At 56.8% G+C, this 16,698-nt stretch overlaps 6 protein-coding genes across 6 annotated transcripts; 1 reads left to right on the top strand and 5 right to left on the bottom strand.

Annotated features, from left to right (window-relative positions):
* Window positions 1–405: 405 nt before the first annotated feature.
* On the bottom strand, window positions 406–1,914 carry CHGG_02546 (uncharacterized protein; the record flags this gene model as incomplete). The annotated part of the gene is made up of 2 exons (XM_001229061.1): window positions 406–1,544; window positions 1,596–1,914. 2 exons carry the CDS (start codon window positions 1,912–1,914, stop codon window positions 406–408), a joined length of 1,458 nt encoding a protein of 485 aa, XP_001229062.1.
* A 2,576-nt stretch (window positions 1,915–4,490) lies between these two features.
* On the top strand, window positions 4,491–5,407 carry CHGG_02545 (uncharacterized protein; the record flags this gene model as incomplete). The annotated part of the gene is made up of 2 exons (XM_001229060.1): window positions 4,491–4,998; window positions 5,070–5,407. 2 exons carry the CDS (start codon window positions 4,491–4,493, stop codon window positions 5,405–5,407), a joined length of 846 nt encoding a protein of 281 aa, XP_001229061.1.
* A 789-nt stretch (window positions 5,408–6,196) lies between these two features.
* CHGG_02544 (uncharacterized protein) lies at window positions 6,197–6,782 on the bottom strand (the record flags this gene model as incomplete). The annotated part of the gene is made up of 2 exons (XM_001229059.1): window positions 6,197–6,700; window positions 6,780–6,782. 2 exons carry the CDS (start codon window positions 6,780–6,782, stop codon window positions 6,197–6,199), a joined length of 507 nt encoding a protein of 168 aa, XP_001229060.1.
* An 818-nt stretch (window positions 6,783–7,600) lies between these two features.
* CHGG_02543 (uncharacterized protein) lies at window positions 7,601–10,888 on the bottom strand (the record flags this gene model as incomplete). The annotated part of the gene is made up of 8 exons (XM_001229058.1): window positions 7,601–7,888; window positions 7,950–8,031; window positions 8,088–8,308; window positions 8,361–8,394; window positions 8,568–8,655; window positions 8,824–8,889; window positions 9,160–10,058; window positions 10,398–10,888. The coding sequence occupies 8 exons, from the start codon at window positions 10,886–10,888 to the stop codon at window positions 7,601–7,603; spliced, it is 2,169 nt and encodes a 722-aa protein (XP_001229059.1).
* A 400-nt stretch (window positions 10,889–11,288) lies between these two features.
* Window positions 11,289–12,890, bottom strand: CHGG_02542 (uncharacterized protein; the record flags this gene model as incomplete). The annotated part of the gene is made up of 4 exons (XM_001229057.1): window positions 11,289–12,158; window positions 12,221–12,600; window positions 12,672–12,754; window positions 12,877–12,890. The coding sequence occupies 4 exons, from the start codon at window positions 12,888–12,890 to the stop codon at window positions 11,289–11,291; spliced, it is 1,347 nt and encodes a 448-aa protein (XP_001229058.1).
* A 983-nt stretch (window positions 12,891–13,873) lies between these two features.
* CHGG_02541 (uncharacterized protein) lies at window positions 13,874–15,320 on the bottom strand (the record flags this gene model as incomplete). Its single annotated transcript, XM_001229056.1, has 2 exons — window positions 13,874–15,061; window positions 15,291–15,320. The coding sequence occupies 2 exons, from the start codon at window positions 15,318–15,320 to the stop codon at window positions 13,874–13,876; spliced, it is 1,218 nt and encodes a 405-aa protein (XP_001229057.1).
* Window positions 15,321–16,698: the final 1,378 nt, after the last annotated feature.

Here is a 16,698-nt window from a genome sequence, read left to right as displayed (position 1 = left end):
GGGTGTTCTAAATGCAATGCGCCTCCCCATGCCGGTTCTAGTGCCCGTGTCTATCTATCTGTGCCAATGTCCATGCCGTTGACTGGACGTAAACCTAAGGAGGAAAGGGAAGATGCCACAAAAGAAATGACGCAGGAAATGTCTAGGGTATATCCGCCCTGACCCAATGCCAATCAATCTCAATGCCGCCAGCTCCATAGCAGACTGCCACCCGATCAGGTCCCGTGTTCCCTGTGTATCATGCAACGCCGGTTCCAAGTCAAAGCCGCAAGTGAACTGGTACTCGCCATATAGCCATCCATAACGCTTCATTGTTGAAAATGTGTCCACGGATCCCATGACAAAGGAAAAGAAATGGCCTGACAAGTCGAGATATGCTTTGTCCATCAATCGAGGTCGAGAAGTTCACTCCACTTCTTCGATCAACGTCATCCTCTCCGTCCGTCGCTCACTTTGTACCATCTTGATTTTAGTCCGGCGAGTGGAAGATGGGTTCGGCTCCTGGCTATTTTCGCGCGAGCCCGCTTCCGACGTCAGCACGGGGTGCCGCAGCATGATAATCCTATCGGGGGAGTTGGACCGCGATCCGTCGGGGTTGCGGCTCGAGACGCGGATTCTGGTGATCGGGACTCGGCCGCCGCTGGATGAAGAAGAGGCGCTGATGTTGCTGCCGCGGCTAGTCGGCCTGTCATCTGTAGCCACAGTGATTGAGTCCTTGTGGGCGGCGGCTGCGGGCCTGTCGGGCCGGGACTCGAACGGGTCGTTTGCAACGGCATCCGGGTTCGGTCGGCTCACGAGCTTGCGCCGCTTCATGTCGAAGTGTCGGATCTTGGGGGTGGGGTAGCGGTACTGGAGGCGGATCTTGTTGGGCGGGCTGGCGGCCTCGGAGTCGTCGTCCTCTACCGACTCTGACGCCTTGCGCTTCCTGAGGTTGGCGTGCAGGCTGGCGGTTGTAGATGTTGAGGCATCGGTCTCGTCACCGCTGTCCACGTCGGTGTCCTCCTGGCTGGTGTGTCGCGCACCGCCAATGCTGCCCTCATACTCGCTGCTGCCTTGGTGGGGGGTGTCCAGAGGCTTGACGGCGAGGTCACCAGGGAGGATGATGCGCTTTTGATGTCTCCGTTTCTGGGCCTCAACTAAACCAGAGTACAAGTTCATTTCGACGTGCTGCTGAGTGGCAGCCTCGTCATCGTCAAGCTCAAAACGGACGGCGTCTGGGTTGGTGGCCAGCGCTGTCTCGGTCTCGAGGTTGGCCCGCGCCAGCTGGCCGAGGAACTCGGGTAGCGTGCTCATCAAGCCTGAGCCGCGAAGCATGGAAGCGTCGACCCGCATCGTCGGCTTGGTGGTGGGCGCAGTGCGGCGATTCGGGAGATCGATGATTCGGTCGATCTCAGCATCCGAGGCAAGAGTGGGTTCGGCGAACTCAGGGAAGACCTCAGAGTTCATAGCTTTCCGCTCAGCGCGGCGGAGTTCTCGAGGGCTGGCGCCCTCGGGCTCGGGAGAGGACGGTGGGGACATGATCTTTGGTACCAGTCGAAGATGGGCTGCAAGGTTGTTAGTGAGGAGGCCAAGTTCGCAGGTGGAAAAACGCGTACGCTCAATGTTCAAGTTGAAGAGGTTGGGAAAGGTTCGCAAAAGGGCAGTTGGCCTCTTCGATGCGTACGGGTACCCTTTGAAGTACCGGTCCGCCCAGAGTCTGGCCTTAGTTGTTAGCGACGAAATGGGCACGCTGCCGTCGCTATTGAAATATTCGAGAGCGATGTCAAGCCCCAGCCGGAGCATGGCCAAATCGCCCCTTTTCGAGCGAGGAGGCTGCACCGACTGAGCCACCTTGACGGCGGAAAAGGGCTTGACAGGCGCCCCCGTCGCGAAGAGCCCTTTGTCCTTCACCACGATCCTGATGTGGGGAGCCATGGCGGAAGGAGACCAAGGGTGGGAGGTGGAGATGGGGGAAAGAGAGAGACAGAAAGATGAATTCCCAGACGAGCGTTGAAGGGTGCTGTGAAGTTTGACAGACGGAGAAAGGAATCTGAAGTGTCGATTGACGGACGGAGGGGATATATGGGAAAGTCGAGCGATGCGCCCGGGAACGCTAGGAAATAGAGAGCCAGTAAAGGTCAAGGCATACCTTTAGTAGTGTCGTTATTGTCCACGTGCGAACAATGACGTTTGGATTTTGAATAACGCTAATCAAGGGGGAGAATTAACGTCGTGGTGCCCAATGCCAGCTGGCAGGTGATCTGGTGGTCTGGGGGCGTGAAGGTTGCAAGGCAAGGCGAGGCGGAGGGCGACGTGGTGGTCTTGCGTGGCCCAGATTGTGGGAGCTGCAGGTTGCGTTTTGAGGGTCGAGGAAAGGTCGAGGCAAGAAAAAAAAAATGACCAAACGGAATAAAAGCTGGTTCGGCCTTTGATCAAAAAAGAATCAAAGAGTTTTCTCTTGCGGTACGGACTCGTGGGGCAGAGAAAATAACTGACCAAGCAGATGATGGGAGATGGCGATTGAATGAGATTGAATGCAGATTGGAGACCGCCGGGGGGGCGCTGAAAAGAGACTGCAAGTGCTGAAATTCTCAAGTACCTAACTGGAACAACAGCTCCCTATCTGCGCAGCAAGCTAGGTCGAGCAACTGGCCAACTTCAGATGAACCTAGAAACCCCGCCCCCACTTTCTGGAAAAGGTCACGGTCAGGTCAGGTGTGTGTTTGAGATGTCTCGCACTTTGGCAATTCGTTCCCTGTATTTCCGGGCAAGAATCTCTGGTCGGCCATCTTTTGCTGCCATCATTGATTCAGTGTAGGGCTCGAAGGTGGTCGGCGTGACCCACTATGTCAGGCACCTTGCATCCCGGCCGGCAAAGCCTCACTCGTCAGCTCGAGCGCCAAGACCCAGTTCCGTATCTCCCCAATTTTGTCTCTTGCCCTCCTGCTTTCTGCCCACACTTGCGCGACCACAGCCCCAGGCTCTGTCAATTTTGGGCAAATCAAATGGGAAAGATGCAAAGACGAAAAAACAAACAGAAAAACAAAAGCCCAACTATGCGAGTCATCGACAAGCCAACAAAGGTTGACACGAAACTCTGATGGAACCCTGGAAGGATCACGGGCAGGGCACAGGCAGCCCGACCCGGCCCGAGGCCGACAATCCACACAATGCATGGGACCTTCGCTCCTCGCCCCGTGCATAACGCCATCGCTGGCAACTCTATGTTCCCTTTCAGCCAGCTTGGAATACCCAAACCGGAACCTTTGGTAGAGGGCCAAACCACGTCACCACGAGCACGAAGAAATAGCCCTAGCGACAAAAGGAAATAGCGTCGCCAAGCCACCCCGCAGTCAAGTGCCATGTCTTCCCCTTTGTGAGCTTGATGGAATCGTGTAATCTGTATGTACGAAGTAACTGTCGAGATGTCATGCCGCCATTGTGCATGGCGGGTGGAAATGCCGAGCGACCCGAGCCTGACGCGGGTACGAGAGCTGCAAGGAGCAGGGCCAAACGAAGAAACAACACACCAACAAGGCGATGGGAGGGTACCTTACACAGTCGAAGCTTGGGTAGGAGAGTTCCCTCATCAGACCCCTCTGCTGGCAGTTAGCCCCACAGCGCCTCACTCAGCTGCCGGCCTCAGTTGAAACACACACAATGCCCCACCATGCCTGTTTCAGCTTGGGGTCCGACAGGGGAACAAGCCCACTGAGAGGTGGGGGATTGCTCCACGTTCCCCGGCCTGGGATTCCCTTCTCAACCACTCAACCGTCATTTACCAGGCCGGTTGTCTCGGTCGTCACCCCAACCGCTCATCGCTTCTAATTGTGTAGCAATTGACGCCCTCGTATTGTTGCCTTTTACTTTGTGTGTGACGGCCGTGATCCCATAGGGCAGCAGACCGAAGAACACACCTGACCAGCAACCGAGGAGGGCGAATTACCGAGTTGGGCCGTTCCCCCACGCGCCCACCACCATACCTTGGCCCTGCCCCTCGTTTCGTTGCCTTCCCTCACCTGACAATCGACGTTCCATCGCAGCGTCACAACCCCTGACTGGCCAAAACGACAACGTACCTAGACGAAGCACCTTCGCTTCGGGTACAGCATATGATTTCGGCAAACACTGGCTAAGCCGATTAGTTTTGAAGATTTTATCTCTCTGGGTTGTTTGCGGCTCTGCGTCGTCGTCCCATCTTTTTGCCCACCCGTTGAAACAAACCGGGCACAAGGCCAGCCATCGTCAACCCGCCGCAGTCACGCAGGCCAACGTTGCTCTCGCCCACACGGCCGCTGACGGACGAACTCTCGTGACGTGTATCTCCCGCGTTCGTTCCACCCGTGCCTCAGCCTCAACGGGTAGCTACATCTCGGTAGATATTCTACCCGACTCTGCCTTTCGATTTACTCCCTTACCTCTATCCCTTCCTCCAGGCGCAGCACAGTAGGGCCGCCACCTCCCCACCAACGACAAGACAAAGAAACCCCCACCTCCCCGCCGCCGCCACCATGTCGATGCGCCCTTCCCTCTTCACGCGCGGCCTCTCGGGGCTATCGCAGTCCTCCGACCCTAACTCACCCATGAGCGGCGTGTCGTCGCCCGCCGAGCAGCGCAACGACGCCAAGCACAACTTCCTCAAGGCAATGCGCCCACTACCCACCCAGCACTACTGGAATGTGTGGTTCGATCGGCAGCAGAGCAAAGACCAGCAGCAGCAACAGCAGGCGGGCGACGGCAACAATGGGGAATATCATGCGGAGCTGGAGCAGCTGGGCGCGCCGATTGAGAGCGTGCAGGACTTTTGGCGGTACAACAACAATACGCCGGTAGACCAGATCAAGATGCGTGAGAGCATCTACCTGTTCAAGGCCGGGTTCAAGCCCATCTGGGAGGACCGCCGGAACGTTCTGGGCGGCAGCTGGACCTTCCGCGTGCCCAAGAGCAACGGGCCGGACGTGTGGAACCGGGTACAGTTGTTGGCTATCGGGGAAAAGCTGCAGAGCGTGTTGGAAGAGGGTATGTGCATGCATTCGACCCTTATGATTTCTGTATATCGATACCGGCCACTAACCTCGGGGGATATGCAGGCGACCAAATCTGTGGCGTCGGCCTCTCGGTCCGCTTCAACTCGCACCTCATCTCCATCTGGCACCGTGACGCGTCCCGCAAGGCATCTATCGACGCTATCGTGCAATGTGTGCTCGAAGAGCTCCCCGCCGAACTTCGTCCGAAGCCGGACAACTACTTTTATAAGAAGCACTCGGACCACGCCGGGTTCAAGGTCCCGCCCGAGCTGCAGGCCGTGATTGACTCGCAGCGCGCGCGGGAGGCCGCCGCGGCTAAGGCGGCAGAGGAACCAACAACTGGCTCCAAGCAAGGGCAAGCGCCCGAGATCGTGGAGGTACCGCCTACGGAAGACCAATGAGTAAGGGGAAGAAGCCATTTCATTACTATAAAAGGCGTGTCTTTCTCCCAACTTCTGCCATCTATCGGATCTGGAAAATATGGTCTGCATATGGCGGCGTTGCGTTGCATGTCGACGGCTGTATCGTCGCGGTGGATATGTCCACTTGGTTGCAGAGAACAGTTATATAAATAACTAGGGACCACCCCGTCCTCTTATGTGTTCTCATCTTGACAGCGAATCTACACGCCTAGTCCTGTCGTAGGGTTTTCTGTGGTTTACTCGTTCATTGAACCTGGTAAATAGGAAGTACTTCCTCGGGTATCCCATCCGCTTAAAGAGTGATCTCTCCACGGTCTTCTTGCACCGCCTTCCCGCCTTTGTCCCGTGGCCAGCCTTATGCCTCTGTATTCGATCCGTAACAGCACTGCCATCCCGACATGCTGCTGGTTGTTTAGTTTTCACTCTCCCCCTGTCGCCGCCGTCAGGTATATACCCGCAATTGATCGCCCACAAACCATACCCCAGCCCTCCCGACCGCGGGCGGGTCCTTGAAATCAGTTTAGTCGCTTCCCTTAATATCCCATTATTCCCCGCATCATCACCCACCATCGTCACCGCCAAACCCCCGGCCCTCCTCATCACCCCATCAAAACTCCTCCTTTTTTCACCCCCCTTCCCCACACCAGCAGCCCCCATTCGCCTTCCAAAATCATATCCCCTCAACACCTCTTCCCGTACACACCAACCCCATCCCCTTTCCGCTTCGCGCAGCGTGCACCACCACCACCACCCTCCATTCCCTGCCCCTTAGCATCCAACCTCAACAACGGCCGCCACCCTCCTCAAATCCCCCAAGGTAATCACCTCCGCCTCCCCGCCCTCCCCATCCCCCCCCCTCCCCGTAAACAACCCATACGCCTCATCCAACTCGGCCCTATGCCCCTCCCCCCCTTCCTCCTCCTCCTCAAACCTCCTCACCTGCATCTGCAGCGCGCAGACGCCCACAAACGCCTCGTACGTCGCGAACCCTTCCTCGTCCGGGTCCAGCGCCGCGGTCAGGTCGGCGAGCTGGGCGGGCGACGACGGCGGGATGCCGAGGGCGATCAGCGCGCGCCGCACGTCGCTGATGGGCATCACGCCCTGCGGTTCGCCGTCCAAGGGCTCCGCGAAGAGGCTGAAGGCTTCGTGGATCTCGGATTCTTCGAGCGCGGTGAGGTTGTGTTCTTTGGCGAGTTTGGAGGGGCGGGGGGTGTTGCTTTTGGGGGTGGGTTTCGGGGTGCTGGTGGTGGGTGGTGCGCGGCGTCGGGGTGGCTGTTGGAATGGAAGGGGATGGGGGTGTTAGCTGGTACGGTGGTTGTTGGGGGGGTGGTTAAGAGTTGTGGGGGCTTACCATTGTGGGTGGTTTGGTTGGTTTATACAAGTTAAGACTGATTCCAATGTCGTGCGATGGGATGCGACGGCGCGCAGGTGGGATCGCGGCAGCCCGCTGGTCGAGTGGATGGAGGTGGAGTTGATCTCCCAAGGTGGGGCGGGCATCGCCAAGTGGGCGCCTGGCCACGTGAGGGCCGAGTTTAAATATCGGTCCCGCTGCGCTGAAATTTTCCTCTTTCCAACACAAACTTCGACGGAACCAAAAGGGCGCGAACCACGCCGAAAGCTGTCTGTATCAAGCTGCTCTTTCTCCCTCTGCTGAAAAAATGCTGGCAGGTGATTTTTACAGAGAAACGCATGCAAGGTAGGTCGGTAGGCAGACATCGGTTGCATCGTGTTCCATGTTCGAAGTTTGTGTGTGCCTTCCCCCGGTACTGGACATTTCAGTCAACCGCTTCAAAATTTGCTAGAGCTTGCCGCCTCCATTCAAACCCAGGGCGAGCAAGTGTGGACAGTGAAGCAATATCAAAAACCCCGTGCCTCTCTGAGACGCGTCCGCGAGTTCACTGCGCCTGGATCCTGTCGGATTCCGGTGGTATGGGCTCGTGGAGACATTTCAATGTGCAAATGTGCGATTTATTGGCGGCATGGCCACTTTGAATGTGTCAAGTGTATCGATTGATAACTAGGAGTGAAGTTTGTCCTTCCTCCAGGACATGTTTCGCATCCGTTTTTACAGGTTGGACTTATCTACAACCACCTCCCTGATTACACCCCCGTCTCTTGATCAACTCGTGTCCTTGAATCAGGCATTTTTTAACTAAGCCCAGAACAGCCGACTCACTTGAAGTTGTTCTTCATCTCGCGCAGCTTGGTCATGATGGCAATAGGATCCGTCTCACCCGTCGCCTTCTGAATCTCAGGGTCCTGTCTTCGGGTCAGCCGCCAGAGCCACCAATGTCCACCCGGGTTCCTTACCTGAGGCCGCATAAACACATTGTGCTTCTTCTCGTCACCAATCGTAAACTTGCCCTGCGTTTCCTTATTATCCTGGGCGAACGACTGGAGGGCCTTGACCGGGCCGCTGGGGAGGACCGAAACGCCGAATTTGGCATTGGCCCCGGTGTACTCGTGTCCGGGCTTAAAAACGATTAGTACTGTGGCCGGGAGGTTGGGTGACTTGACTCACAAAGACCCGGGTGTCGTCAGGGAGCGACCCCAGCGTCACGTTCAGCGCCTTGTGCATCTCTTCGCCATTACCTTCGAAGAATCTGCCGCAGCCTGCCGACAGTCAGAAAAAGCTGATCACAAGGGCCGGGAGCAAAACAAAAACTCGCCTCCGTGGAACAGAGTATCCCCCGTAAACACAACCTTGTCGTTGCCGTCCTGCATAAAAAAGCAGATGCTGTCCTGGGTATGGCAGGGCGTGTGTAGCGCCTTAACGGCGATGTCGCCGATGTTGAAGGTCGCGCCGTGCGGAGGTGTCTTGGTTACCTTCTTGCAGTCCTTGCCGCCGATGATCTCGAGGGGTTGGCCGAGCTCAGAAAGCTGCAACGGTCAGCACACAGGCAGTCCGCTTGATGTTGAGTAGGCAACTCACGAGCTCCTCGTTTCCGCCAGCATGGTCCCAGTGACTGGAGGGTCAGCTTCCCAATCTGTATACCCGGATCCCATGGATACTCACTGGTGGGTATTGATGATAGCTGTGAGCTTGATTGACCCGTCTTGGATAGCCTTCTTCAACACCGGGGCGACCCTAACAACATAAGTTCCTCCTGCCTGACGTATCCCGTACGGAGCCACTCACTCGGCCGGGTGTGCCGGGTCAATGACGACCGCCTCCTTAGACTTGTCATCGACAACAAGATAAGCGTAGTTGTCGCTCTTCCCCACCCCTTCAATGGAATATTAGTTTGGAGTTCACCTTCAGTTATAATCGGCCACCACTGGGGCTTACACATAGGAATCGATTGGATATGCATTGTGCGAACGGTAGCCGGCTGAGTCTCACACTTCAGTTTAGCGTGGGGGTGAAGTGTAGAGTACAAAGTGCAGAAGCTTACACTGGCAGTCAATGAAGTGAATCTGTGTTGGAAAAGACGTCTTGCAGCAGTGAAGGTGGACATGCTCTGTGAAATGCGGAGTATGGGCACAGTGACGCCGGAACAGTTACGCCGGAAGAGCATGGAAACTACCAGTGCTTGTATAAGCGGGGAGTTAAACCTAACAAATCCGGGTCATGACAACCGCTGACGGACACAACAGGGCAGCTCGGCAGGCAAAAAGATGTGACGTTATCATTGGACAATTCACTCCACAGTCACATGACCACCTATTTCATGACCATTTGTGCCCCTGGACAAACTCATGGGCAATGGGTAAACAGTAACTTGAACTACTTGGATGTGTTATTGAGCCGTACATAATTGTTGCAGCACAAGCTATGCCGCCTACACTACCCCAATAGGCTTCGGCACCCAGGCCTCCTCCTGATACAACATCCAAGCCGAGCTGTACCTCAACCGTCGTAGCATCATCCACATCATCCTCGCCCTCCTCCTTATCTTCCTCACTTTCCACCACACCACTTCCCTCCACCTCATCCACCTCGTCCTCAACACCTGACGACCCCCTCCCTCCAGGCACTTCATCCTCCTCCATCCGATCCACACCCACTCCGTTTAACAAAATATCCCTTTGCAACGCCAACGCTCGACGCATCACCGTGCTATCCCTCGTGCTCCCCGATATGGAGTCCAACACACTCAGAACCAACCCTTCACTGAACCTCCCAATCTGTCCCTTGAGGTCATCTTCCCCGCCCTCGAGATACCTCCGCAGCAGTACTTGTAGCTCTGCCTCCCCACCAGCGACTTCCGCCACCATACCAGCCCCCTCCTCTTCTCCCCTTGCTCCGGCCCGGTCTCTTTCTAACCGCCGTAGTGACGGCGCTGCTGCTGCGGCTGCAGGTCTAGTACGCCCTGCCCCAACTCGAGTAGGCTGTCCACCCCCAACCGCAGCCACAGACACCGGCCTAGACAAAGGCAACCGCTCAAACCACCCCTCTTCCCCCCCTTCCCCGTCCTCTTCTTTCAAACCCCGCCAGTAATACTCCCAGATCCACTGCAGGGCGCTGGCGGCGGCGGCGCGCAGGCGGGGTAGCGAGGGCAGCTGCTCGTGGGTGGCCTGGTGGCGAAGCTCAACGAACGTGGCGGGCAGGCCGACGCTCTTGGCGACGTCGTACATGGACATCTTGCGCTGCTTGTCTTGGTGGGAGTCGAGGAGGCCTGTGACGAAGCTGTGGGGAGGGGATGGTTAGTTGGGTTGCTAGGGGGAGGGGGGGTGAGGAAGGTGGTGGAGAGGGGGAGGTTGGGTTAGGGTGATGGATGAAAGGTGGCGGCATGAGGTGGTGATGAAGGGGGCCATGTGGTTGATAGGAAGCAGGCGCGTTTATCCCCCGTAGGCCATAGCATCCCCGTATCTTCTTTTTCCCGATCTCAACCCCTTGCTCATCTTCGTTGGACCGTCCCCAAGTCACTCCTTAAACCACCCTCCTAAACAAAGCATAACCGCCCAACCCACCCCAAGAAAAGGAGCAAACTCGAGTGAAAAAAAAAAAAAAAACTAAACAACTCACCGACTAAAAGCAGCCGAGTACGCCGCACGCACAGCATACGCCCTCGACGCCGCCGCCGCCCCACTACCACCACCATACCCAAACCCATTCCCACCGCCACTCCCACTCCCACCACTTTCCCCATCCCCATTCCCCTTCCCCTCGTCACTCAACATAGCCGCCATCAACAGCGCCGTCGACTCAACCATGTGCGGGCATCCACCACGGTGCATCCACATGGACACGCGGGCAACAGCCTGCTGTTTCGCTGCCGCGGCGGCGGTTCCTGACGGGTGGGATACGGATTGAGGTTGTGACTGTGGCTGTGATGATGGCTGAGGTCGAGACCAGGGTCGAGAACGGAAGCGGGTTTGCAGCTTCGCTTGAGATGGGGGTTGCTGTGTCTGGAGGCCGTGGGCATGTTCCGGGTGGTGATGTTCCGGGTAGAACTGCGCCCGCACGGCGAGCAATTCGTGGCGGTTGCGCCAGGGAGTGAAGATGTATTGTACCATTAGGAAGAAATTTTAGTTGGGGAGTATATTTGGCCTGGCTGGTTTGGAGTAATAAGAAGTGGGTGTGATGATCAAATTGAGTATTCGTGACTGCGAAGTCAAGTGTTCACGTAATAATTGTAATTACAGTGTAACAGGAATTGCTGGTTCCAGCATGAAATGTGTTAACAAACAGAACATTGTCTGTTTCGGGAAAAGTTTGCAGATCAATCCTCCTCTGGCCAGCACTTTTTCTTACGTTACGGTAAAGATACAACGAGTAAAAGTGAAGAGAAACAGCGGAAGTGGTACAGAGAATACATGCCTATCTGCCGCTGGCACAAGGCAGGCTTGAATACGAGAATCATTTTATCTATCCTCACTCATTTCTTTTAACCATTTATCCTAGCGCTTAACTCGCTTACGAGATGGTCTTCTCGACCATGGTGATCCCGTACTTCTCCTTGAGCTCCTTCATCAGCGGGTCGTTGATCCGCGAGCTCATGGGCGCCAGGATACCCTTGTCCTGCAGCTGGCCGCTGAGGACCTGCTTGACGGCGACGGCGCAGGGCACGCCGACCAGCTTGGCCATGGCCGAGTAACCCTTGGGGTCGCCGTACTCACACAGGGTCGAGGTGCGCGTCTCGCGCGAGCCGTCCTTGTGCTCGATCTCGAACTTGTGCTGCAGCATGACCAGGTCGCGCTCCGACTCCTCGTACTGCATCTTGCGCTCGAGCGTCGCGCACAGCGTGTCGAGCGGGTTGCCCTTGGGCGTGACGGCCTCGTCCGAGAACAGGCCGATCCAGCGGAGCCCCGACAGGATGCGCTGCTTGTCCTCCTCCGACTCAAAGGTCGCCTTGGAGAGGATGGTCGCCTCGAGGTCAGCGGCCGAGGACGACGGCGCGCCGATGACGGCCTGCGTGGCCTCCTTCCAGGCCACCGGGCGCGACAGAATGTCGAGCGGGGCGTCCTCGAGGAAGCCGATGTCTACGAGCACTTTGATGAACTGCGGAAAACCCTGGTAACGCAGGGTGCCCCGGACGATGGTCTGCGCCTCGGGGATGGCGTAGCGCTCCTTGTAGGGGGTGGAGTCGCGGTTCGGGTAGGCGACGAAAGCGAAGCCCGGGTAGATGAAGTAGGGCTTGGCCGTGTTCATGAGGTCCTTGCCGGCCACCTCAACGACGGAACCGCCGTGCCACCACTTGCCCGCGTTGCGCAGGGCCAGCAGCACGCCGCGCGACGACCACGAAAACTTGTAGCCGAGCGGGTTGTCCGAATCTTCCGGGGCGGGCTTTCGTGCAAGATTAGTCTTTGTTTTGTTCTGACCCCTCTAGATGGAAGATAGAAACCTACCAAGCCGCCGCAGTACGACAGGAAGCTGAGGATCTTGCCGCCCTCCTTGTGCACCTCGTCGATGGTCTTGATGGCGTACAGGTGGTCGATGCCTGGATCCAGGCCGATCTCGTTCATGACGGTGATGCCGGCGGCCTTAGCCTCGGCATCGAGCTCGAGCATGGCCGGCGAGACGTAGCTCGTGGTAACGACATTCTTCTTGTTCCGGATAGCCGACTTGATGACGGTGGCATGGAAGGTGTAGGGGATCAGGCTAATGACCAGGTCGTGCTTGGCCACCTCGGCGTCCAGCGCCTTGTCGTCGGTCACGTCGAGCGAGATGGGGTGCGCATTCTTGACGCCCTCGGACAGCTGCTGGGCTGAGGCCAGAGTGCGGCAGGCTGTGTGTTACACAGTTAATGGGGCGGTTACCCTCAGAGGGATAGAGAGGCTGGATAGAGGGTGTGCCTACCAACCGTCACGGGGATGCCAGCATCGCTGAGGATATCAAGGGTAGGCCGCGTCACGAAGCCCGCGCCGAGCATCAGCACCTTGCTAGAGGCGGGAAGTCCATGTCAGCCGCCGTCTGAAAGGTGGTGTCCCTGTGTGCCAATGTTTGGGTGTGGTGGATGGTGACATGGCAAGTGCGTGGTGGGAGCAAGGTGGGGGCAGTTTACTGTTGCGAAGCCATCTTGGTTGTGTGCAGGCTGTACGACTCGGTAATCTCTGGGCTCTGCCGGGAAATTCCTGCTCTCGCCTGGCAAAATATGGTCAACAAAGTGACGATTGATTTTTGTGTTTGTGGTTCTTGCCGCTACTTGCTTGACTCACTCCTGCCAGGACTGCCCACTTGCTCCATCGCTCTTTCCCTCCCGTGTTCCGATAACGGCCCAAGATTTTACTGTTTGGCAAACAATTTCGATGAGGGGTATGGCGGGTATGGCGGGGTACGAAGAGAAAAAAGTATGGGGGAGGGGGGGGGATGGTCCGGCACGGTTCGGCGGGTTCCCGTTCGACTTAGGCTGAGGTTTGCGAGGTACAAAGCTGCAAGTACTCAACCAGCACACTCAACTCATGGAACCTGCGTTTACGCAATCTTACCGCAGCAATAGCAGAAATAACAGCAATAACAGTAATAATAGCGGCAGGTGCCCCGGTTTCTTCGGTGGCCTCTTCGGTTTGAAGAGGCCACCATCCATCCATCAGAGATGCATGCATGCATGTGGCCAAGTCACTGTCACGGGCAATATTGGCACCAGATGAGAGACAACCAAGCAATCTCTATCGGGTTGAGTTGGCAGGAGCCGCTAATTAAATGTTAGGCATATTTATGCCAAGTCATATTTCTTTATGTAGTTAATGGGCCTTCGGGCGCTTCCCCGGGTTGTGAAACCCACATGCGTTGGCTCTGCTTCTCTACATGTACACAGTAGTGTCATCTCCGAGAAACGCCAACCTTTTTCTCGCCATCCCGTTTTATCCGTTTGATGAGTTGCCTGTCTCGTACCCGTACCCGTACTTAATGCCCATGCCCGTGTCCCTGTCCCCATCCATTCCATGTCCATGCTGTACACCCGTAAAAACACCTCGCTTGTATGCATTAAACACAATAATAAAAATCTGGAATGTACGGGAGAAAGTGGGACAAGTCCAGTCACGTAGCCAGCGTGCTGTTCAATCATCCTGTCCCTCCCCGTCGTTGTCTTCGTCGTCCTCTTCCTCCTCTTCATTCTCATCATCGCTGGCGGGCGGCTCCCAGGCATCCTCGAGCTTGAGGCCCAGCCCCTTGCCCGTGTCTGCCTCTTCCCTGTAGTCCCTTGCCCCCCCAAGTAGGGAGTGGACCACGGATTGGTGCAGAGAAGATTCCTTGCCTTGAACAGGCGCATCGTAAAGCCCCATGCCGTACAGAATTTCGCCTTCAGGCTCGTCGTCGTTCTCGTCGTCATGGATGAGCGGCTGATACGCCTGCTGAGCAGCTTCCGATTTAGTCTGCTGCTTTTGTTGTGAAGTAGCCTCCGTCACTTGGTTAGGATCAAGGCTGTAAGCGAGATCCTCGGGTGTAGGGGGTGCTGTTTGTCGACTAAACAGGGCCGTGGTGTCCTGGTGATGATCCCACACGATCGTGTCGTCTGTTGTGTGGGCGAGGGGTAGGTAGGGGATGTCGGAAGATGCTACAACCGCGGCATAGTCGGAGGAGCAGGTAGTCGATGCCAATGCATCAACCTGTTGTTGATGCACCGACGGGAGAGGCTGGCTCACAGGCGAGTAGATTTGTTGTTGTGATGTGCTGAAGCTCGAGTAGGGCAGTGAGAGCGGCGAGAAGGACTCCATCGGCGACGTGTAGCCCGAACCGGGGCCCGGCGTGGGAGGGAACTGTTCCAGGCTTGCCAGGAAGTCGCCGTAAGTCCCGCAAGGGTAAACGTTCGCGTCTTGCTGGGCATAGAAGGGCTGTTGCACATTTTGTGAAGACGGATGCCAGCTCACAGGGCGTGCCGGTCTCGGGGTTTCCTGCTCGTAGAAGTACTGATCTGGGAGTACTGAGTCGGGAGTAGGGAGGTGTGTCTGGTGAACCGCTGGAGATAAGGTCGGAAGCCCGCCTCGCAAAGCATCACCAATTAGCGTCCTCCTCCGGGCCTGCAGTGTTGATGATCTCGGGCTGTTGCTAGCGCTGCTGGGTTTAGATACCCTCATGGCATTCCCGCCTCTTTGCTGCCCGTTTGCGGCCCTCGAGTACCTCCTGGTATGCCCCATGAGTTGCCTCGAGAGTTCGTTAAGCATCGTATCGACGGTGTATGTGTCGCTGCTGGAGACTTGGTGCTGAGGCACGCCGACCATGTTGGTGCCGACGAGTGATGGCATCATCTTGATGTAGGTAAAATGGGTGCTGCTGTCCGAGCATGGACTGAGAAATCTGAAAGGTGCAGTAAACTGGGGGGCAAAGACTTTTTTGCCGGACACTGGGTGGTAGTATATCAAGCCGGGTGCGAGTTGATATTGAGGAATGGGTGGTTGTAATATGTGGAGGTCGAGGCCTCGAGAAAAGAAGACGGGCTTCTTGTCGGGGATAAAGAAAAAAAAAGGTCAGTCAAACCTTGTCTGTAAACGTAGTCTGCCTGGTCATGTTGGACGCGGAGAGGGAGACAATAAGACATGCTCATCTGGGTGATGGGGAAGCCTCCTGTTGCCGCTTTGGCATGCTGGGAACGGAGCGTGTCAACGGGAGCTGTTCCATGACTCTGGGGCTCTGGAGACCTGCGTCATATGCATGTGCAGGGATTGTTTAGCCTGCCCGACCCTTGGGACGGGGATCTGGTGAAGTGGTTTCGGGCCTCTGGTCTGCACCACAGTGTGCTCAGGCCATGTACTTCGTAGTGTAGTGTACTTCGTACATTTCGATCTGTGGTCCTGCAAGGCCCAAGGCGACAGGGATGGGTGGGGCCCCATCATCCATCATCGCTGAAAAGGGGCGTGCTGGCGCAGGGTTGCAGGGGCGAAAAGTCAAACCGATCTCCTCGCGGTGGGCTGCCCGTGGCTGGTTGTGGATAGCGCGATGTTGCTGTGGAGGATTGGGGTGTCGGGGGAACCGTGGGCGGTCAAGCGGAGGCAGGTGGATGAAGCGGCTTGGTTTTGCAAGGTTGGTTTGAAAGTCATGCCGCTGCCTGTGTAGGTAGTGCCTGTGTGGTCACGGTCGCGAGCAGACGAACCCCCCCCTTTGACCTGCAGGTCCTTCCGAGCATGGGCTGGCGCCTCAAATTGAGCCCCATGGCACGCAGACCGAGACCAACCCGCCCTGCGATGCGGGCAAGCGGCTGTGTCACTGGAGCGCAGGTACTGTCCAGTACGGGGTCACCTAACCGGTGCTGAACAGAGGATGCAAGGTATGGAGGTAGGAAACAAGGGGGTGGGGAGCGACGTTTTAGCGCACGAGGGACATCACTCGCTCGCTCAAGTCGAGATTAGCGCGGAGCTCACTGGTACGCGCTGGCAGAGGGCCCGCTCCGCAGGGGGCGTGCGAGGCGTGTCGAAGTGATGGGGTGTGGCAGGGAATCGTTTTCCTTCGGTGCTGTGGAGGCAGGGAGAGCCGACCGTCCAGAACCAAGGGGGCGTGTCCGAGGCCGTGATCGTCCACCAGAGGGCAGGGTGTGTGTGGATAACCTGAAAGTCTCCTCTTCGGCCTTGCCAAGGATCAACGATGGTGGTTGCAGCATGAATCCAAAGATGCACAAGTCCAGAGTACACAAGCTGCATGAGCCTGCTCTACTGCCGACTGAGGTACCGAGTACGGGCCACAGACAGGGGGTTGAAATCTCGCTCGACGGCTTGGTGCAGCATCAACGGCCTGGCATGGCTCGGGCTCGGGTCGGCCTCAAACGGCACATTCCTTGCTGGCCTGGAATCTGCGGGATGCCAGATATCAGACATCTGTGCCACGAACTCCACTGACGATCACGACTTTTTAGTGACAAGAACTGGCAAACGCTGCGCCACCCTGGGTTGGG

This window comes from Chaetomium globosum, genomic scaffold (assembly GCF_000143365.1).
Source record: "Chaetomium globosum CBS 148.51 scaffold_2 genomic scaffold, whole genome shotgun sequence".
Taxonomy (NCBI): Eukaryota; Fungi; Ascomycota; class Sordariomycetes; order Sordariales; family Chaetomiaceae; genus Chaetomium; species Chaetomium globosum.
The sequence above is the reverse complement of the archived record's forward strand: the minus strand, read 5'-3'. Positions and strand labels throughout refer to the sequence as shown.